This window comes from Vigna umbellata, chromosome 4 (assembly GCF_029865625.1).
Source record: "Vigna umbellata cultivar VRB3 chromosome 4, Vumbellata_1.0, whole genome shotgun sequence".
In the NCBI taxonomy this organism is placed as follows: Eukaryota; Viridiplantae; Streptophyta; class Magnoliopsida; order Fabales; family Fabaceae; genus Vigna; species Vigna umbellata.
In genome coordinates, this window is record NC_142168.1 from 24489921 (window position 1) to 24513618 (window position 23698).

At 31.6% G+C, this 23698-nt stretch overlaps 3 protein-coding genes across 3 annotated transcripts; all 3 read right to left on the minus strand.

The window, feature by feature from the left end:
• Positions 1 to 301: 301 nt before the first annotated feature.
• LOC124831643 (ATP binding microtubule motor family protein) lies at positions 302 to 5615 on the minus strand. The gene is made up of 17 exons (XM_047305698.2): positions 5246 to 5615; positions 3826 to 3982; positions 3537 to 3737; positions 3241 to 3418; positions 2930 to 3135; positions 2645 to 2835; positions 2511 to 2556; positions 2062 to 2094; positions 1830 to 1979; positions 1675 to 1731; positions 1458 to 1548; positions 1138 to 1358; positions 1013 to 1059; positions 894 to 915; positions 750 to 818; positions 617 to 655; positions 302 to 505 (listed from the first exon to the last, which is right to left on the minus strand). Exons 1-17 carry the CDS (start codon positions 5419 to 5421, stop codon positions 455 to 457), a joined length of 1935 nt encoding a protein of 644 aa, XP_047161654.1. The 5' UTR covers positions 5422 to 5615; the 3' UTR covers positions 302 to 454.
• Positions 5616 to 9625: 4010 nt separating this feature from the next.
• On the minus strand, positions 9626 to 12946 carry LOC124831641 (Oxoglutarate/iron-dependent oxygenase). Its single transcript, XM_047305697.2, has 7 exons — positions 12649 to 12946; positions 11860 to 11973; positions 11637 to 11694; positions 11488 to 11538; positions 10657 to 10714; positions 10392 to 10564; positions 9626 to 10297 (listed from the first exon to the last, which is right to left on the minus strand). Exons 1-7 carry the CDS (start codon positions 12714 to 12716, stop codon positions 9932 to 9934), a joined length of 888 nt encoding a protein of 295 aa, XP_047161653.1. The 5' UTR covers positions 12717 to 12946; the 3' UTR covers positions 9626 to 9931.
• An 873-nt stretch (positions 12947 to 13819) lies between these two features.
• LOC124831640 (alpha/beta-Hydrolases superfamily protein) lies at positions 13820 to 18648 on the minus strand. The gene is made up of 5 exons (XM_047305696.2): positions 17110 to 18648; positions 16211 to 16269; positions 15406 to 15534; positions 15069 to 15204; positions 13820 to 14363 (listed from the first exon to the last, which is right to left on the minus strand). The coding sequence occupies exons 1-5, from the start codon at positions 17812 to 17814 to the stop codon at positions 14058 to 14060; spliced, it is 1335 nt and encodes a 444-aa protein (XP_047161652.1). The 5' UTR covers positions 17815 to 18648; the 3' UTR covers positions 13820 to 14057.
• Positions 18649 to 23698: the final 5050 nt, after the last annotated feature.

The window sequence follows — 23698 nt, forward strand, 5'->3', positions numbered from 1 at the left end:
AGTCTAATATTTATTACAACACATAATGTTTAAGAGTAAATAATAAAGAGAAAAGAAAAAGAGTAGATATTTTTTTGAAAACAATTATATTTTTTTAAAAACTTCATCGAAACCCTTTGCAATTTTTACCTAAAAAATAAATAGGTTGAAAATGTAGAATGCACCAACTTTTATATTAACATCATGCCTGATTACATTGCTTGGTATTTTGGGAAATTATTAGAATAATTTATTATTTTACTTGAAACTATGATTTAATTTTGATTACAAGCATGGAAAAAAAATTATTTGCATGATATTTTCTTAAAAAAATTTATAATTTTTTGATTTTAAAATCATCAATCACTACATTCAAATATCTGTCTAGACATCTCATGATTTACAAATAAAGGGCAACTTTAGTTACCAATACAAGTTATCCTTTGGTTACATAATCGCTTGCAAAATAATGCATTTATAATTCACTGAAAAGCTCTCCAACTTCCTTCTTCATCATTCCCTTAATCTGTGTAAGAAAACACATTTATAATGATTGTTGATATTCTTTTACATTAACCATCCTAATCAATAAAAAATAAACTTGTAAGTATTGACAAATGCTTAGGGAGTATGTTACCTGCTTTGCAGAAAGCCCAATGTCCTTTAAATCGTTTAGCTATTTCAAAAAATTGGTTTCCAACAGAAATTGTTAGATATGTACCCTTAGCAAACAATATAAAAATTTATGAATTTATCTTTTAAAGACATACACTTTTGAAAGGTTCTGGAGATTCTTCTCGAAGTTCAAGTATAAAGTTAGCTCTTTTGTCTCCAATTCCCTGTAAGAACAAAAATTAACTAGTTATAATACAAGATCAGCAAAAGGTTTTGATGAAAGGTGAAACATTACTGACCTTTAATCTTTTCAATTCTTCCCTATTTGTATTCAAGTATATTAAAAAGAAAAAAAAAAGTAAATCAGTGAGATTCTCAATTATAAAAAAAAAAGTACATATAAACAGCAGAAACTTACTTGTCAGCCGTGTTCAAAAATCTAAGATATTCTTGAACGATGGAACTCTGTACTCAAAATAAGTAAATTATATTTATAACTGAAAAACATTACATAAAATACAGCCATTTAACAATATATCAAACCTTCATCCCAGAGCCCCGCATGCTGAATGTCTCCCAAGGACTTTTGCCATTCATTTCATCCCATTGGCTCATGTTCTGTTGAATTATAGGAGTTTTTGGTTCTATAGCTGGAATGGGCTGTTTTTCTGAATTTTGCAAGCATGATGAAGTTGAAGAGCATAGCATTTTAAGACTATTGGAAAGATCGCGCAACTGTGAACTAATGGGTGGTGAATTATGACCTTGAAATGACAAAAGACGGAAATTGAAAGTTAATATAGACATGTATCATACTTCTAGTAAAAACATTTACCACTTTGTGTATGTATCAACTGCTCTACCTTCGTGAACTATTATTGACATTGATTCAGAGGAATGATTGATACAAGGGGTATTCTCCTTTTTACCTTCATCTCCATCCACTAAAACATCCTATGTGACCAGACAAAGAAGAAAAATATTAAATATAAAATTAACTTTTCAAGTACCAGAAAGGTTTCAGAATATTTTAAGAATGTCCGACTGAAAAAGGAGACGTGATAGCATTTAAAAAATTACCTTAGCTGCTAGGGAATTGATTTCCACTTCACTGCTAGCGTTCAAGGACGAATCACCCTGTACAGTAGAGAACACATATCATCACTAACTGTACAAATTTTATTGGTTGAAAGAAAATCTAAACATATTTCAGTTCTATGTGTTCATATCATTACATTTTCCAAAGGGGGATAAAGTTTCATGTCCTGACTAGCTTTTGCAAATAAGTCATCCTTCGGAAATGAAACATTTGTCAATGCTAAATTATTCACTATCGTTTCCACTCCAGAGTTGTCATGATTTCCAGTCTCAGGTAATGAGTTATCCTGTGTTAGACACAAATCATGCACTGAGCTTCCTAATCTGTTAGTCAACAGTATGCAAAATATGACAGATGTATTACATTACCATCAAAGGCTTTGATGCTTTAGTAACCATTTCCTGCAAAAAGAAAATACAACTTTTTATTGGTAACACCTCATATAGCTCATACAAATGAACAGTTATACAATTGTTTTTTTTTTTCACTTCAAAAATGACTTAATTTACCAGTAAGTAAAAAAATTTTAATCTTTACCTTTTCAATGGTCGAACTCTTATGTGATAAGAATGAACTTACTTGTATCAAAACCATTTATGATCGGATAATTGAAGTTCTAATAAATTTAGTTTTTAATTCCTTACAACTAAAATATTTCTAGCAAGAGTTTTGGTGAAAAATAATCGATTATTATGACTTCCAAGTTTAATTTCAAATCGTGTCGGACACAATATATTTATCCCGACTACATACTTGCTCTTCCATGTCGTCTTGAAAAGATAAAGAGGAAATAGTAAATAGAAAGGAATAAAGTTACCTTCTCAACCTTAGGTGTGGAATGACTAGCTTCATCAAACAATTTCCTTTAATAAGACAAAGTCAATATCAGTAATTTGATAAAAGTACAAAATACCAAACTTCATAAAATATGTACATAACCTTAGTACAAACCTTCCTTTCGTTAGTTTAGAAGAACCATGAAATTTCTTTGCTGTCCCAGAAACACTTTTAGGTATCTGTCTCATATTTGCTGAACTTATACTTTTCTTGGTGGAATCTAAGAATGTCTGATGATGAATCCGATGACATGACCTTGAAGCCAAGCTTACCATGTAAATAGTGTCTTGGCAAAATGATGGGTTCTAAGTTCAAAATACAGAAAAAGAAAAATTAATTAGAAAATTACTTACAAGGAATGAGAAAATAAATTTTAAACTCAAAATCAGTCACAATTACCAAGCATGAAACCAGTAAAATTCTGCTAGTTCCCCTCAAAGAATCCTGCAGTATGCGCGTAAGCTTGCTTTCCCGGTAGGGAATATGACTTTCATTTGTACTCAAAGCATGGCAAATATTCAATAATGCATATATTGACTTGTTAATTTTGTTAATCTCAGTTAGGCAGGAGCCATCACTACTTTTCTTTCTGGTATCTTCATACCCTGATAACAGGGTAATATTGTCAGTCAAATTTTAAATATGTTTTCAAGAAACCAGAAAAGAAAAATAAAAGATTATTTGGCATCTTTCACAACAAAAATTATAACCTGCTAAGTCAACAAAATTCATTTTGCTGACAGTACTTCCTACACTTTCATTCCGGGAAACGACATTCACAATCAATCCCATATGACTTCTTTGACCACCTTTTTTGGGAGCTCCCTTCAAGCTCAAACATGCAGTGGAGTACAAATTCTGAAATTCACTAACTGATTTCACAGGAACCTGCAGATGAAAACATGACGCAAAGTCTCGTATAACTTGTCTACAATTCATCTTTAGAAATTTTCTCTCTGCTAGACTAGGAAAGTGAAACAGCAGAAATAGTCAAATAGATTTCTACCTGACTCAATCCTTTAAACTGATTTCTACCACGATCTTCAAAAACCAAGATTGGCGGCTTCTCTGGATTTAATAAATCCATGGCCCGTTCCTGATGATCAACCTCATAGAAAGAAACACTTATGGATTTCCCATTTTTCTCAGCAATTGGAAGAAACTCAGCAATAGCAAGCACTGCCAAACCCGGCCTCTCAGCAGAGCCCTTAAATGACAAAGGAGTAATTGTTAGCACAATAAAAGTACAAAATTCATAAAAAAGAAAACAAGCTCAATGACTAAGTAAGTCAAACCTGAATTATGTGGGTCTTTCCACTACCCCTAGCTCCATGTGCAATAACAGTGCTGTTATGACCTTCAAAAGCTGCAGACACAAAAGGCTTTACCTCCCTTGAATATATCATTTCACTGTCTTCATCTTCCTTATAGCAATAGTCCACCAAATAACGACTACTCAACAGAAATTAATTCAAATGAGTACAATGATCTCATGTTCATCAAATCAATCTAACAAAAAAATTATTCATAATAATTTGGAAAAAAAGGAAAAGAAAATAAAGACAAGACAATTCAACTTGCAAGACCCAAGAGACCACAGATTTCCAGATTGTAAATACTGTTTATATTTTTTATTCTTCATCCTAAGCTTAATATTTAAAAGATGTATGAATCATGAAAATTCTATTCCTCCAAACATTACACAATTCAAGAACCACTAAACTTCAAGATTTTTGGGCCGCATATTTAGCTAAAGTTTTTAACAACAAAATTTAGGAAGAGGAAATGAAGCCCCACTGTTTACAAGGAAGGGAAAACTTACATGTTTGAAGAGTAAAAACAAATCTACAATTATTAGAGATGATACCTAGTCTTACTCCTGTCAACCTAACCTTTGCCTTTGCATTGTATATTATTCAGCTATAACTCAAGCTCCAATTTTGTGGCATCACAATTCAAGAATCAAAGACCCTTGAGATTTTGGCGAAGTGTACTATGTAGCTATGGCTCATGAAAACTCTAAATGCTCAAACATCATACAACTTAAGAACCAAAAACACTCAAGAGCACAATGGTAAGTAGCATCTTGGCGATTAGGAGTTGAGTTCAAATCCGGAAAAGGTCTCTTTGCATATGTAAGGGCACGTGAGGATAAGACTGCATTAGCAAGGTTTTGGGAAAGGAGTACTATTCAGCTATGATTCATTAAAACTCTAATTTCCCAAACATCAAACACCTGAAAAATCACAAACCCTCAAGAGTAGAACGGTATAGTTTTGTCTTGGTCCCAAACCTTCAACTAATGAGGAACCTTCTGACTCCAGGGTATCAATAAAAAAAATTAATTCATACTAAGATTCAAGAGGTGTATTCTTGTTTCACTATTATGATTTGGGAAAAACCCAATTCTCCAAAATCCAAGCATTACAAAATTGAAGTACCACAAACCTTCAACATTTAGGTACATATTCAGCCATGGTTAACAAAATTCTAATTATCCAAATATCAGACAATTCAGTAACCACAAAACCCTTCAAAAGATTTAGAAAATGTATTACTATGTCATGACTGATGAAAACTATAATCACCCAAACATTACATATTTCAAGATGTCCTCAAAAACTTGGAATTCAATAACATCTTTTCACTACAGTTCTCATCCATCAATAAAATTCACAAAAACAGAAACGGCACAACTCAAACCCTAAAACGTACCTGGGATGGTCTCTGAAGGAGATGGAAACATCATCCAAATTTTCGCCATTCACTGAAATCCAATCCACAGTCCTTGAAGTGTCAGGCTCCAAATTAGCCTCAGGACCCGAAAACCCACGGATCCTAGCGATAACCCGAACCTTACCACCCACGCGATCGAGTTGCTTTGAAACCATTGAAGCCAAAGCAGTAGAATCTAAGAAACAGAAAATACTAGAAATTGAAAGAGGGAAGAAAGTATTTTGATTTGGAATGGAGAGAGAAGAGAATAAATATAGAAGAGATAGAAGCAGAATAGGAAGTAGCCGTTGAAATTTACAATAGATATTTCAAAAATATTTCTCCCTCTCTCTCTCTTACTAAGGCTCCTCAGATAAAGACTTTTTTTTCTATTTACAAGATTACAAATCTTCTCCAGCACGTTCTCTAGTAGTAGTAACCAAGTAAGCTCTTAAGCTGTGCGTTTTGAGTTGATATTAAAAATAAGAATTTTTTTTAAAAATAACATATGACTAATCTTTGCTTAAATTATGTGTTTTATTATATTTTTTTAAAATATATAAGCAGATAAAGTTATTGATTTTTTATAATATATAAAATGTATTGGTGTAATGACCTAAAATTCAATGAAATGATTAATTATATTTTAAAATGAACAATTTTGTATTAAAAAACTTAGTTTGATATATTTTATTTTTATTTCCTTTTTTTAAAATAATAATTATGATGTAATAATACTTATAAAGAGAGCATAAATTAAAAAAAATGTAAATATAATATGAAACTATTTCGAATTGAATGTTCATGTTTACGTGACGTAGTATAATATGTGCCTAATTTTTTAATATTAGTTAATATTTGTAAATACATTTATTCAAAATGGTATTTTAAGGATATTAATTTTAGTTATTTGATATTGTTAAAATTTAGAGTTTAAGCATGTGTCAAACATTTTCCATGCACTAACATTTTCCTGAAATTAATAATAATAATAATAATAACTTAATTTATTAAGATAAAAAAATTAAGGGTTTCCTTGCGGATCAATAGGATTGAAAAACTATCATATAAGAATGTATTCAATGATTTTTGTTTACTAATAAGTTATTATTTTATTTTTCATCTTATAAAAGAAAAAGACTTACCTAAATTAGTTTGAGTTTTCACACTTCTGATTTTGAATAACATTCTTAGTCTAAGCTGACATTATTTCTCACACAATACAATTAATGAATCTATCTTATTTCTTAAAACTAATTCAAAGAGAGAATTTCAAATTCATGATAATGAAATACCAAATTCAGCAGCATTTTTTCCCCTTCCATTTATCACCCAAAAAGGTTATGTACTAAGCTTTTCACCAATCAAAATCCTTAAGTCTAGAATTAGACCAATCAAAATCCTTAAGCCTAAAATTAGTTATGCTATTTCTGACTAAGTTACCTCTTTTCCTTATCGTGAGGTTTAACCTGGAAGTGGTCTAGTTTGTTTCAACAACTAACTTGTTTGTTTCATCAATTGACTTCTTTGCCCAATTATTTAAGCATTTTTTACTCTTGTCCTTTCTTCATTTGTTCAATATAATCACATCTAAGTGAGGAAAAAAAATCATTTATATCAATATTATATACTTTTGATTCAATCCATTTCATTTAAAATTTATTTTTTAAAATATTCACTCTATATAAAATTCATTTTATTAAATTTAAATTTGGTCAATCTTTTATAATATTTTTATTGGATATTCATTATTTTAATCTAAATTTTTAAATATGGAAAATCTAAATTTCTAATATATATTTTCAATATAAATTTTTAGTTAATTAGGACTAAAGACCAAGATGAATTGGCCCAAGCCGAAAATAAAGATAGATTGGTTCGAATCGAAGGTTGAGAGTAACTATTGTGATCATAGATAGGGCAAACATGAAGACAATAAAAGAATTACAAGAAGTATGACCAAAGAGAATCATCTGATCTCATGGCTTCTTTATTCCTTTATTCAAAAAGAGTAGTATAGGTTTCATTGGGCTTGTATTTCTACCTTTAGTAGTATAGGTTGTTTCTTTCTCTTGGTTTTATCTTTTGTTCTAGTTTGAGTTGTAAGAAGCTTATATATTATTTTTCTCTTGAAAGTACAAGCAATGTGGGACATAACATGGCTTGGACTTAAAAGAAAGAAGAATAAGTAAGTTTTCCTCTTTTGGTGCCTTGTAGTTCATGACAACTCCTTCTTTATCTTAGTTTTTGTTCTTTTAAAAATGTTAGAATAATTATATCTATGTATAATCATTAAGTCTAGGCAGGGTGTAGTATGTTATATCATTTATAAGTTGTACCTAGTTCTGCACCTAGGGGTCTAGTGTAGTCTCTTAGTATTTCATGTACTCTTGTATTTTTATTATATATAAAATGATAGTGAGAAGGATCTCTAAAGCCCTCTAGAAATATTTTACAATTTCAATCTCAACATGGTATCAGAGCCAGTTGTCTAAGTTCTTCTAACCTTTGTTGTTCGCCAGCGGCCACCGTAGCCACCGACGACCCTAAAAGTTGTCTTTCAACATGTGTCCTAGATTTAAATAAGCAGTGCATCTCTCCATCATTTATCTACAATATCTTTCAACTATTTTTCTACTATCCATCGTAGGAGTCCATCGTCGGCCATCTTCTGTCGTCGACCACCATCATAGTTTCGTATGGCGACCAATGGATATAGATTGCCTCCTCGAGCGACGACCAACTCTGTTAATGTCGCGGGCTAGTTCTCATCCACGCGTCGCCATACATGCCACATTTGACTGATGTTTGCCACCACCGTCGTTGTCCTTTTCTTCGACGGAGACAAGGGTTAGGTGCACCTCGAGGAGTGTAACTCAACCCTAGTGATCCTCTCCCATAAGCCTCCGCACACGCTGGCACACGGCTTCTCTCCGGTCAGTTTTCGGTGTGTTCCTCACGCGCCACCTTCCCGGGTCGGAGTGACACCACGTCACTATCGGTCGTCTCGTCGGAGCCTCTTAAGTGTGTTTTGGTCCTTGATTCTTTGTTTCGATGGTTGTAACTCAGACGTAAGGTTTTCTCCTTTGATTGTATTTTAAACTTATGTCGTTCAGATCTCCTCTGTTTCAACATTGACTGACTCACTGAATCATGTTGAGTCCATATATATATATATATATATATGAGTTTGCTAACGCGCGTACCCGAAACCATTGCTCACTTCCATCATTTCTCTCAACCCTTTCTCTTTCATCTCTCTCACTCCAACATTTTATCTGTCATGGTGAAAAAAATCAGAAACACTAGCAGTTAAACAATCTTACAAAGAATGATTTTATAATAAGTTTTCATTTTATAATTTTTGTCTTATCTAATTTTCACAAGCATAAAGGAATTCGTAATTGATTTGGAAAAAATCAGAAATACTCGTTGTTAAACAATTTCTTACAAAAAATGATTTTATAATGAGTTTTTATTTTATAATTTTTGTCTTATCTAATTTTGTCTAATTTTCACAAGCATAATGACATTAAAGGAATTGGTAATTGACCTGGGAAAAATCAGAAACACTCGTTGTTAAACCATTTCTTACAAAAAAATATTTTATAATGAGTTTTCATTTTATAATTTTTATTGTATATAATTTTATCTAATTTTCACAAGCATAAGGAATTGGTAATTGGCCTGGAGGGTTTTTTTAGAGATGATGATTCAACATATGCAGATGATGAAATTAGAGAGGTTAGTGGAGATGGTAAAATTGAAGAGATCTTGAATGAACATTTGCCTGAAGGTGAATACGGCAATGACTCAACTCTTTACAAAGAGAAATTGTTTAACGGCAAGTGTTTTTGGTTTTTTCAATTAGGGCTACAGCAGGGATGACAGAGAAAATATTGGAGTGAGAGACGAAAAAGAAAGAGTTGAGAGGATTGAAAGATTGAAAGATCTGAATATTGGAGGTTTTTTTTTTTTTAATTTTGAGAATGAAAATTATTAAAATACCCTTAGCCTTAAAACTTAGAATCCATGATATGTAAGGATATTTTGTCTACTAAAACCCGATACACATTGCTAAAATGTACCAACTGAAAAACAGGCGTACGCGCGTTAACAAACCTTTTTTGTATAGTTTTCGAAATTAATATAATAAAAGTAAGAACTCGACTAAAAAAATTGAAATTAAATATCAAATTATTTAAACTAACATTTTATTTTGTATAGTTTTCGAAATTATTATGATACTTAGTTTCTTATGTTGTAAAATAATGTAATAATTATTATTCATGAACTCGACAAGAATTATCCGTCAGAAGTTAAACCGAATAGCTTTCATGTCACAAATGGTATGAATGCAATCTAAATTTTATAAGCACATATTAGAAGATAATCATACATTACCAAATCATTAAACAATAATAACTTATTGAGTCTATTTTTTTTTTATCAATATACCTCCACACTCAATCGTATTTTAAAAAAAATACATCAAAATTGAAATCCAAACCCTGTCAAAGTCCCAATTTCCTATACAGTGTTTTGAGCACCTTTCGGTGCGCAACTCATAAGAACATGACAAAATTTTAAGAAAAAAACTTGACAATTCCACATGTATTTCTCTACAGCAATAAGAAGGGGTAAAGAACTTGAAGGGAATATTTATACCAACAGAAAGTGTAAAAATCAACTTGTGATCAGGCATGCATTACAACTTTTCCTACACGTACCATAATAATCAGGAGATCCAACCATGAAGACAGGGTTTCTTTGACATTCTCCCATGGCTGCCCATGCAGGACAGCTCTCATCTTGATCAGTACATTCATCGTCTTCTGATATGGCTGAGACCTTGCCTCTTCTAATTGGTTTCGCATAGAAGTATTTAATTGCAGACCACATGTTCCCTTCAAGCACAGGGCATCTAGAATGAAAACTACTCTTGTCAGGAGAAGCACTTGGGTGAAGAGAGAAAAACAGAATTGCATTCCCTTTTACTGGTTGGATGGTCTTATTACTGTTACTGCAACTTGACCAACTGCTACTCCTTGGCTGAGAATAATTTGACATGATTAAATGGTGAAGACATATTCAGAAAGAGGTAAAAAGTGAACAGCACATTGAAGAAAAACCCAAATGGCCTTACCACTGATTCAGGAAAGAGAATTTGACCCCCTTTAGTAGAGTCTGAGAGATATAAAACAACCGTTGCCATTAAAGGTCCACTCGATTCCAAATTGGTTTTGTTTGTAAAATAATCTAAGGTTCGATCATTCTGCTCCGACCCATATTGCATGACTTGCAAAGGCTTGCTGTTCTCTGGTGGAAAAGATTATCAACAAGCAAGACAATAATATATTAGTCTGGGTGTCATAATGTGACAATAATGGCCTGAACTGACCAATAGCTACCTTTAGGAAGGAAAGTCCAAATTGAAAGCCTTTCTTCAATCCTTGCAAGAATATCATCCTAACACAATGTAAAACATCATCACAAGTCATGACGATGTCCAGAACGCCATGTCGATATAGTAATAAACTGTTCAGGTCAAGCAACAAGCTTTAAACGAATGCATTCGTTAATCTCCTTATAATGGGAAAAAAATTAAAAATGGCTCCAAGCTTTCTAGTTCAGTATCAGTGATACGTAAAATGCTCACAATTCTTTTATACCAATACGAATACCTTTTTGAACTTTTAAAGTAACAGTTACAATCAGCAGAACTGTGAGCAAATAGAACCTTGAACTGTATAGGAATAGATGCACTCTAAAAGATATGTTTAGTTTTTTCCTCAATTTCACAATAAACTCTTGCTGAGAAAGAGTTTATAGGATTTTACCCGAAACTGATATTCTTCTTTTTGAGAAAAAGGTAAAATAGAGACATTATTGTGGTGAAACATAATTCAATACATGTTTGATTGATTGAGTTCCGAAGGCTATAAACTAACAGGAAAATTTGCAAGAACAAAGTAATGCAATAACATATCAGACTTGGGATCACTTGGTCAAAAAGCTTTTGGTATTCAATTAAATCAAACTAATTTAGAAAAATAATAATAACAATAAAAATAATAAAGGGAAAGGCTTTTATTGTGGGAGGCTAAGTAGTAGTAACAATATTTAGAAACACAATTAGGTCTTAAACCAAGAAAGTTCAAATATAAATGAACTACGAACAGAACCTAATTTTGCTAAATGCTAGTTTGTACTACTTGGTACGGAAAAAAATTCAAACTCACTTCCATCACCAAGGAAGTTCCACCATTCCCTGAGGATTTTTCTTCATATGCCTGAGAAAAAAAAAACAAAAAAACACTTGGTTAAAATTAAAAATTAGCCCAAGTACTAGACACACAAAAAAACAATCTCAAACAGAAACACATCTTACCACAGAAATAAGGTAGTCACACTCTTTATCAGACAAAAAACCTTTGTATAGAAAAACCCTACAGCAAGAGTGGCAACAATACATCAGAGTTTGAAAAATTAAAATAAAAAGAGGCTAGCAAACAAGCAAACAACTAAAAAAAATATATAATAGAAAATTTGCATATCTTAAGCAGTAACACAATCACTGATGATATAAGGGAAAGTTCTAGAAAGTACCTGACCTTGGTTGCCAAGAGATTTGGACAACACGTGATGGGTTAATACTGTTGGAATAATGAACTGAGCCCTCTAACATCTGTAATGCAGCTTTCTCCTTGTCCCTTAATTCCTTCCTACTGCTTATGCAAATTAACAATGTGAACAACATAAACATTCTGATTAGAGTAAATAATCAAATACTACATCAGTCATGAATAATGGGAATTAAATCCTTGCAATGGTTATGTAACTTTCAAAAATAAGTCCACAATGGGAAAACAAATGCCAACAAAAACATAAAGGCCGGTTATTTGAGAAAATGTCTTCTTTCCTTTTGAATTTTTACAGACAACAACAAAACTGTTGCTTTATTTTACTTTGTTTCTGATATAAACTTTTTTTGGATGACCTAGCTAGAGACTAACAACTCAAGATAATGAGTAAAAGGAGATAATTTCTCTGAACGATATATTTTGCTCACACACCTGGAAATCGAACTCTATACTCTAAGGGGTATGATTATTCTTCAACCATACATCACGATTTTTGTTGATCTAAACTATTTGTAAAGTTGAACTCTTTGGGGGATAGGCCACACCCAATTATTCACAAAATTGAGATTTTTGGAGATTTCTCATACACAATAATATAATCAAATTAAAGAACGTAACTGATACATTACAAGCAAGATTTAATTGAATTGAACGAGGAACAAATCCGAAAAGTAGAAATAATTTTAAAAGCACTTGGTTGTAACAAAACCACAGCAAAAACGGTCAAAAAGATAGAGACGGGGTATTTGAGAAATTTACCTGTTTGAAAGAGAAGTGCCAATTATGAAGAACACGAGCAGGGTGAGAAGAAAGGAGACAGAAGCCATTGAGATCGGTAAATAGGAAGAAGCGTTGAGAAATGAAATCGGAAATAAAAACAATAAAAAAAAGTGCTTATGCAAACGCGATTTCTGTGTGCATCGATAATGTGTAATTAAAAATTTCCAATTGACACTGATGAGACATGATGCGGTTCATCGTGAATTTGCTTCTCTTCACAGTTTGCTTTTCTTTTCTGTTATTCTTCACCTAATTTCACACTTCCATTACTCTCTTTGTTTTATGTTGTCTCCCTCTCATTTATAAAAAAAATTACTTTACTTCGCTTAATATTTTCGTATATATAAACATGAATATAAATAAGTCTTCAATACAACATCCTTAGTATATCTTTTTTTTATGAGAAAAAAAAATTAAAATTAATAAAATCTCACATACATAATTATTTTTGTAACATATAAAATAGTTCTTATAAAATTGGTTATTAAATTACCCATTTAGTTCTAGTAGTTTAAATGTAACTTTTTTCCCCTTCCAACTTGTGTCTACATTTCAAATTGTTGTTTAAAGTAGGAATAAATTGATGCATAAGTGGCTTCCCACCATTAATAAATTACTAATTTAGTTATAGTAGTTGAAATGTATGTTTTTTTAGCCCTTTCAATTTTGTCTAAATTTTAAATTGTTTTATAGGTGGTAAAAATAAATATAATTCTTTTGATAATATTTTCCTAAACATTAGTTTTTCAACCAATGGTCCAAGTGGTATTTAATACATGTTCATTATGTTCTTAAAAAATAATAAATTGAATGAAGACCTAAACTCTTTTAAAAGTTTAATTGGAAGAGTTTTTTTTATATAATTTATTTTGAAAAAAATATGAAAAAATTGAAGTTCAAGTATTTATAAATTAAAATTAATTTATGTACAAATTAATAATAATTTTTTTTGAGTTGCAAGTTATATACTTCTCTCTTCTTTAATATTACTTTTAACATAACCACATAAAAAATAAAAGTAAGCAATTAATTCAATTCACATTGTTAAATTTTTTAAATAATATTTCACCCTTATTACTAATTATTTTAAATTTCTCTTCTCAAGATTAATTAACAAAAAACCACATATTCATAATATTGAAAAGAAACATAAAATAATTAAATTTGTTTCTCTTTCAAAATTTGAATTTACAAGACTAAGAATGTTCCATGAATTCATGTAACTATCAGCTTTATGAATCTCAACTTCAAATTCTAAGTACACTGGAATCCTGGATCCCATTAACACCTAAAATATTTATTATTCCCCTAGTGAAGCTCAAGAATGAAGGAATTTTACTTTTTTACACTAAATAAAGCATATTCTGAAGTCTTGTGGAAGGACTTGATCATTGTTTCTTGAGCACAGTGTGGCCATGTTCATCCTTGTCCAAATGACGCTCAATCAAAGCATCCCAGCTTTCATCCATAGAACTTTTATTAGAAGACTCACCCTGAGATCTTGTTGAACTGGCATCTCCATCTTCATCAAAAGTGCCATACTCTGATGGTGGTGTGTAAGCATGTGGAACATCTAATGTTTTGGCCCTATGTAATGCTGCTTTATATTCAACATTGTGTCTTGTTAGGGTTTCCTGACGCTCCATTTTTTGCTTGGCAGGGGCTTCCATTGGTTCAACCTTCTCCAGCATCAACTGCAGTTGACATAAACCATAGGGTAAAAGGTTAAGTTTTGTTCATCAAAATCTTCAAGTAAAGACCGAGTTTTGTTCATGTGGGTCCTGCCAGTTTTATGGCACCTACATATTTAATGAAACCAACATGAATTCTTTCAATAGAAGAGTGTGTTGATATTAGTCAATGGAGAAAAACAAGTAAACGATATTTGCTTAATTCTTGCTACTGCGTCTGAGAGGGAGTTAAGTGTACAGGTTGTTATTACTATCAACTTACAGTTTCGTCATAATCCAACAACATGAATTCCAATCATATTCTTAAAATTTGGGTTTATAGTTTAACTTAATTCTAAAAAATTGATGGCAAATGATAGATGTACTTAGAGGTTTCAATCTAGCTGAGATGTCAAGATACATAATATCTAACATGAGCTTTACTGGAAAAAATTCCCATAAAATTAACTTGTAATATGAGAATTGTCCATGATATAGGCTACATAGATCATAACACAAACTCAAGTACAACCAACTGGTATGGACTAGATTTTTCGTATCTCTAGTTTATGTGTAATGTTAGCATATTTTAAATTTGAAGGGCACTGGAAAAACAGGTCCTAGAAAAGAGAACCATATTACATTCACAGCCACAATTAATTATGGTTATCACAAAGAAGAGACGCAAAAAATAAAAATTTATTTATCCCAATAAACAATTACACTTACATCCAGAGCCCTTTGGGCTTCTTTCTCAATCCAAATGATGGCATGATCAGATGTGGCATTACAGGAAAGGACTATATGCTCAAACCTTCCGTCTACCGGCACTGCTGTTCTCACTACTGGGGGAAACCTTCCCATTCTGCATAAAATGTTTAGAAGTTCAGGTAAGACCAAATGAGAAGGCAGTATAAATACTTTTGGCACGATCTTTGTTAACATATTTTATTCTGCAAGAAACTATAAGAAACACATGTCGGACAAGTATGTAAAAAATGAGACTTCCAAAAAGAGAGATAGAATTCAGCATAAGGCATGAACTCTTCTTTTTTCTTAGCCATACTTAAAAGGCTTCCTCTCAACAATGTGATAAAGGCGACCGGGTGCATAGAGTCTTCTTGGATCTTTGATCATCTTCTCTTCTGGAATGCATGTATCCCTCATGCACCTCAAGCACAGTAGGCATGGCAAACTGCCAGAAACAGAAAAATAAATTATTACAAGTAAACTTATCTCACCATGAACAAATACTCAAATATTTGTTTCAGTAATTGTTGGACCTTTGCATGGTATGCCAGTTATCGACAAAGTCTATTCCAAGCTGGAACTTTTTCTAAGGGGTAGCCTATGTAAATTAAGGCATTTTTTTTCTCTTTTTTTTGGGGGGCAGGGGGGGTGGTTTAATTTGTTTCAAAATTTGAAGTGGGGATGCAAAGAGAATTGAACATGTTGCATAGATTTTAGTATGTTAAAACATCAACTAGTGATATGGTTAAATTATAGTATATAAATAGGTACAAATCTTATTTTTTACAAAATAATTTTATAGAATTGATTTAGGCCTAAATCCACTTTCTTATATGGCATCCTAGCAAGTTTGTTGTGTCGTATTTTATCAAGATACAATTGGATCAGCCACAGATAGTTAGTGTCACACTAAAAACATTCAATCCTCGATAGGAAAGAGTATCGTGGAGATCTCACATTGGTGACCAAATTATAAAATATAAGTGGGTGGAAACCTCAAATTATAAAATATAAGTGGGTGGAAACCTCATGCAAGTTGATTTTGTAGGGTTAAGTCTAAATCTACTTTCTCAGAGTATTGATAACAAAAATGGCATAATTACACAAGTCCTAAGACATACCAGAAAAGAGACTTGAATATATCTTCCAATGGGGTGGCTGTTCTTGGTAAGAAGTCGTCCTGATCAAAGGTAAAGACTGGTCAACTTCAAAATACCAGATTCATCAATCATGGCATCAAGTATAATGATGCATGAAGAAAGACAGGATTTGTAATGCATCATTACATACATTGGAAGTTTAAGCAATATACTACTAATAAAAATAAATCATCTACTAATTCAGATAGTAAATGATTTGACCTTGTAAAAGTTTTTATCCAGATATTTGACCTGTGTCGAGCAGAATAACACTCAAGAAAGCTCTCCAGATATTTTTTTTACTATGGATATAATTGTTTTCAACATACCGAGACATCAATAAGACTGTAACCTTACTTCACATGAAGTTAATAGAATGCTTAAACTATGAAACCTGAATGTGTAAGCCATCATTCAAGTAACATAAAATTTTATGTACAGAAATCTGTAGCCCTGAACCTTAGATAAACTAGCAACAAAGCTATGGATCCTAGTTAGAAGTTATTGGATTTGGACTCTCTATTCTTTTTTCACCCCTTTAACTTGTTTGTAAGTATTATAAATCTGTAGTCATCCGAAAATAAATTCATCACATTCAAAATTCACTACTCCTTGCAGAATGTTATCTTTCTATACACAAGGTCAGAACTGTTACAAACACATCAAAAAATGTGATTGTAAAATCAACTGCCTTCTATAAACATCCACAAAGAGCTTGGTTTATAGAATCGGTTACATTGTAATCTCAAAGACTGATAATTTGTTATTAGCAATCCAGTCCCAATTATTTTATATATGATTTATCTGTTCAAGATTTGTTGACACAGCATTCTACACTTAATCAACCAAATAAACAGAAACAAAATTAAACGAAAACTTGCCTGCAGTACAACAGAGTTGATGACATCTGCATATCTGACTGCTAAATTCAGTGACATGCACCTAGCAGGAGCAATGGCATAACACCTGACCCTCTTCCGATCAATATTTCCCAGTCTATGCCTATTCTGCACCACCAGCATTGTCAGCATAGCTGCCACACCAGATCCAAGGGAATGTCCAACAAAAGTCAGCGTGTAATTTGGATGCTTTTCCACCAAATCCTTCAAAATTTCACATTCTGCATCCAAAACCCAACCAGCAGCTTTCAACAACCCGTTGTGAACATACCCCCCATCAAACTTTCTCTTCCCCAATCTATTGTCCAATAGAACCGCATAATCACTCTCCTTTGCCAAATTTAGACCCCTGATGGCAAGAACTATATCCTCATGCTCGTGATCGAGATACAGAACATAGGGTGGTGCCCTTCCACATGTATCTTCATATGTCTTTTTGAGAAGTAAAAAATCAGGGCTAATTCCATAGCCACCAGGAGGCGCCCAAAGGGGTTGGCGAAGATCTTCTTCATACACAGCTAAAATATAGCGACAAAGGCGTGGTATGGGCTCAAATTCTTCTACTGTGGCAAAGCCCCAATTCTCACTGTCATGGCCAGCAGAATGAAGACATCTTTTCCAAGCCCAACGAGCACAAGCCAGACAGTACACACACTCAATAAGAGGAAGGCCACACAGGAATGACATTATGCCTACAGCGTAAGCTACAAACAAATGGAGATTTTGTACAAGTTTCCTCTCAAGTGCAATGAATTTCTGACAGTGACAAATACGAACACAAAAAATGGAATCTGAAGCTAAAACTCACAGAAGGGGCCAATATCTATCTTGCACAAAAAATAATTCAATATACAAACAGATAGTAAACAATCGTGGATCTAGTGTTGACTTACTGTAGCAGTAGATATACACAATTGCTAACTTACACAACCACAGTGACGAACAAAGTAACTAGAGACAATAAACCAAAACTATAATTTCCCAGCTCCAAGAATTGAATCCTCTAGAACAAGAGACGAACTTCACAAGAAGATGGTGAAATTCAGTACACAATATGCCGAATCCAGTATACTCACAAAAATCTCACACGCAGAGTGACTCAAAACACATCAAAAAAATTATGACTCAAAGGTGATCATTGATCAAAATCACAAAATTCTGCATAGGAAAGGGGACAAGGAAAGTCGCCCAATGGGATGAAGAATTGAACTACCCAGAACTCTAAAGAGGAAACTATATTTAATGGGTTTACTTATATGTCCTCACGGTGTGGGAAAAAGAGACATCGGATCTTCCTAGATTTATCATTAGTCGTTGTGCGCTGTAAACTTTGTACTATTATACTATTGCTGCAGAATTTAGGATGAAGAAGAATGGAAGCAAAGGGCAAAAGGGTAGCCAAACCTACAATTCAAACTCAGACAAAAGATTGGGTTTTGCATTTTGCTGACACCATTGGAGGAAGATTCAAAACCGGAACCTTCTGTTTTATTTTATCATCACACCAAAGTGTGAATTGAAGAAAACAAACACCATATCAGTGAATAAAAAGATATTATCCTTTTTTTTCCTTAAAATAAAAGTATTATTTTTCTTTTGGTTGTAGTAGTAAGACCCTAACAAAAAGGGGAGACTCCAGATATTTTTGGAAAAATACCCATAATATATAAGTCGTTATAATTATTAAAATATATATATATATATATATATATATATATTAAAAACTAAAACAAACACGGATAGATAAGTAACATATCTGCTTATTTTCTGTTAATTATTTAAATCACATTTAGCAAAAATAATTAAATTGACAAAAATTGAAATCTTATAAAACAATATCAAAACTGAATGAAAATAGAGATTAAATTAGTACTTTAACTTTTTTTTAACAATATTAATATAATTGTTATATATAATTTAAATCTTTACTTCTAAATTAAAATTTAATGTTTTTAAATGAAACTTTTAATGGTTAAAAAATATTGTTTTCCATTTGCTTATTATCAAAATAAAATATCAATTATATTTTAGAAATTATTTATTAGAAATTTGTAACTATAGTGTAAATCCTGTATTTTAAATTTTTTATTTATAAAAAAAATAGATATGTGAAATAGATATTTTTTCTATATATTGTATAAACTAACATGGTAGTAAATAAATAAATAAAGTAACACGATAAATTAGTCAAATTTTAAAAATATTCATAGTATAGTGCAAGTATTAATGGTATATATTATAATTTAGTGTTCGATTACTTTATCTTAGGGAAGTAACATATTTCTTTGGATTTCTTGAAAATTCTCTGTATAAACTAGTTGTTTTTTAATAAACTAAATAATTAAACATATATCAAAGTTACTTCTATCTTTATATTTTATTAAGTACCTGTTTAGTATAGATTTGTTTCCAAATATAAAAAAAAATACATATAAAGAAATACATAGATTTTTTTCTAAATAAAATCTTATGAAATTAATATAAATAAATAAATAAAATATAAATCAAACACGGGTTACGAGCTCACAAATGTCAAAGTTAAATGGTCTCTTACTCTTTAATAAAATTATAATATTATGTAAAAATAAATAAAATTATAACATCATGGATTTTATTTTGACATTTTCATTTAGGTTAAAGTAATAAGCGGACATTAAGTCCATTTGTCATTATGAATATAATTTTTTTTAAGGTATATTGGGTGTAGAAAAGTTAAGTCAATTTGTCAATGCTAATAAATGAAAAACACTTATTTAATGTATTAGTGGTAGTTGAATCTGTCTTAAAAAAAGTAGCAGTTAAACAATCATTATGCTATGTTTTGGGTTTGAGTGTCATTAGGCTTAGTAGTAAGTGTTTACTTATTTTTTTTCTTGTAATAATAATACAATAAAAAATATTATCAAATATATTAAAAATATATGTTTATAAAAATTAATCATACAATAAATTATTTTAGTATAATTGGTGTGACAACCTAAAAATTTGGGATTTAAAAAAGTGAATTAGTATATATCAAACTAATAGAACCAGATTCTTTATTTCAGTATAAAATATATTTTGGACAAACTTGGTTCATTAGCCTACTTTTACTATCTTTCTTTAGAACTCAAGTTCTTCCAAGTTCTCTGTCTTTTCTCTACCAAATCTCTTCAGTAAGCCATTTGATTTTCGGTCAAGTGGTGTCCAAGCATCCACAACGTAGAAACCTTCAAAATCGACCGATCAGTTTCGGGTCTTAGTCAGGTAAGTGGCTCTATCCAGTTCTCCGTTGTTCTTGAACTGGGACATGCAACCTTTGTTGGTTGCATGCGTCTTGTGTTTTCCCTTTTTTGTTCTCTACTAAATTTTGAGCTCTAAGAGTTGTTTCCATCACCATTTCGGTGGTTGTATGACACTGTTTAGGTTCTTCACCGAGTAGGGTACTGTGGAAGCGGTGTTGTCAGCTGGGTTGTTCAACTCCAAGGTAAGGGGAGCTAGATACTTTTTCTATGGTTTGTATGAACAGTGCATGTGCTAAAATCCGTAATATTTTGTTGTTTGATGAACAAGTTTGTGTTTAGAGTGACCTTGTTTTGTATGCATCTGTATGAGAAAATGTGGAACTGTGAATTGATGTTGTAAATTGATCTAGGGGAAATGTATTGTTGTGATTGAGTTCATTGGTGAGGTAGAGATGTTATGAAGGTTATTAGATAGGGGGTTAAGTGAAACTATAGTGTTTTGGGGGCAAATTGGAGGAAGTGAGATAGCGATTTTGGGCATTAGAGGTCTCGAGTGCAATTGGGTTGTTTGGGTAGCTCAAATAGGTCAATTTTGACTTGTTAGGAACATCAAACTGGTCTAAAACGAGTTACAAGTGGTAAAGTTGAATTTAGGTCACTAAGTTGTTGATTTTGGTGTTCTAGAGTAGAAATTGAGTCTAAATCACTTTAGAATTGAAGTAGGAACGTTTATAATCAATTAGACAAGTTTAATTAGGTCTAAATCATGAATTAGAGGTCTTAGAAGTTGGTAAAATGGTCTCGAAATGATAATGGGGTGTGTGAGTGCATAATTCTGCAGAACTTGCGTTCTGCAGATTATGTAGTCTCGCTATGTGAATGGTCTCGCATAGCGAGTCCCTGTAGAGAATGCTCACTGTCTGGGTCATTCGTCGTGCGAGCTGGTGTGTTGTAGGAATGACCACAGGGTGTTGCTCTCTGCCTTGTGATTCGCATAGCGAATCTTGTCGCTATGCGACTAGTGTTGGCCTGGAGCCACTGCCATTTTAATTAGAAAGGCGAGTTGGGCGCAAAGCGAAAAGGTTTGGGGGTGTGCTCTCTGTTTGAGCTCTCGCATAGTGACCTGGGTGCACGAGAGACCTGAGGCTTGAAGCCTCAGCGAGTTAATTCACATAACGAATTGGGGTGCGCTGTGCGAGACTCTCCTGTCTCGCCTTGCATGTAGGATGCGCTCTACGAATCCTCTGAGCCCGGATTTCTCTTTTGCTCTTGCTTTGGTTGAATTAAGTGTGTGGAATGATTGGAATGCATAGTATGATTGTGGTAATGTTATTACATTGAAAGTATGTGAATGTATGAGACATGTTTGGTGGTTGAATGTAACAAAGTGTGGTTATTGGACGTAATTCCATGATCCTCAAGGAGATGATCCATGGTGGTGCCCTTGGTGTGTTTTAGAATGATTTGCATGGAAGCTCAGTCTTGGGGGTTATCCTGAAACTACAGTGGTCAATCATTCTCAAGTAGAGATGACTGAACCATGTCGTGAGTAGTAGCAGAAGGTCTTAGTCTTATAGGCTTCCAGTATGCTACAAGGTGCGGTACAGACTAACCTCGTGAGTGTGGTAGGATGAAACTCATTGGCAATGGCTTTGCAAAGCAGTAGAAGCCACCACGAGTGCATGACCTGCCATAGCTCGACAATCATTCTAAGTCCGGACGAGTCAAGTTCAAAGTGCAACAAGTTATGTTCGTGTAGTCTAGTATATCTGTCTTTAATTGCATATTGTGTGATTGTTATAACATGATTTTTTTATACTTAGCTCACCCTTGCTTCTGTGTTTGTGTGTTGATTGTGTGTGCTTTTCTTTTGCATTGATCATCCACTTGGATGTGAGCAGAAGTAGATGAGGTACCCCTAGAGCAGGCCCTAGATGGTGATGATGCTGCAGCTTAGTTTGTTTACGATTTCTTAGTTAAGTTATATCATTTTGAAATACTCTGTTATGTAGAAAGTTTTAAATTATGTCTTCTTTTAGATGACTGTAATCTTAACAACTTATCTGCAAGTCTACTTCTAACTGTTCTATTATATTAAAATGTGGACTATTATATTATATAATTTTATATAATCTGAAACGTTACAATTGGTTAATTAAATTAAAAAATAATTACAAGATTTAAAAAATAAAATAATAAAATGAGCTACATTAATATGGATAAAATTAATAAATTATATATCAATAGCAGATAAAAAAAGTTATTAAGAGAAATACTATTTCGGGTGTGGTAAAAATTTATTAAAATACTTGTCTTCCCTTTTAGGGTAGACATGATTATGACTTTTAAAAATACAATCAAAACTAAAAACTGGATTAGAATGAAACTCATATTTCATAAAAGAAATATACATTTTATATATTTAATTTAAATAATTATATTAAATTTAAAATGTATATTTATATTTTTAAAAAATAGTTTAGATATCTATAAATCGATTTGATATTGACTTTTAAAATCGATTACTTATTCAAAATTGATTTTAACTTCAGAATAATTATAAATTAATATATATTTTTTTAAGAATACTTTTTAAAATAAAAACCTGTTGAAGTCTTTCCTTGTTTTTATAAAATTTCTAAAATAATTTAAAAATAAGTTAACTTTATGTGTTAGTTATGCATTGCATTTAGATTTATGTATAATATTTGGTAGATTTATTGGATGTAAGTGTTTATTACTTTCTTATGGCAAATACTCTAATTGGTTTAAATACTTATATTTTTAGTTTCTTCAATTCAGATTTAATATTTCTTTTTGTTTATCAATTTTATTTAATTTAGTTTGTTTTTATAACATAGTTTAAATACAGTGAATATTATATGAATATGGTTTTTATTTTATTTTAAGAGATTAAAGTCACATAAATTATTAAATAAAAATATCATACAACATTATAATCGATTATAAAATAAAATTCTCAAATAAATATTTTTTTTGTTTCTTGAATTCAGATCTAATATTTCTTTTGTTTATCAATTTTATTTAATTTAGTTTGTTTTTATAACATAGTTTAAATACTTAACAAACAGTGAATATTATATGAATATGATTTTTTATTTTAGGAGATTAAAGTCACATAAATTATTAAATAAAAATATCATATAACATTATAACCGATTATAAAATAAAATTCTCAAATAAATATTTTTAGATTTTTTTTTGGTTTTTTATCACAATAATAATTACACTCATTTCTTTTAATATATAAAATGTGTTAATTTTCTTTTTAATATTTTATGTTATTTTTAATCTTTTAAAATTTTAAATCAATGGTGTTAATTCTC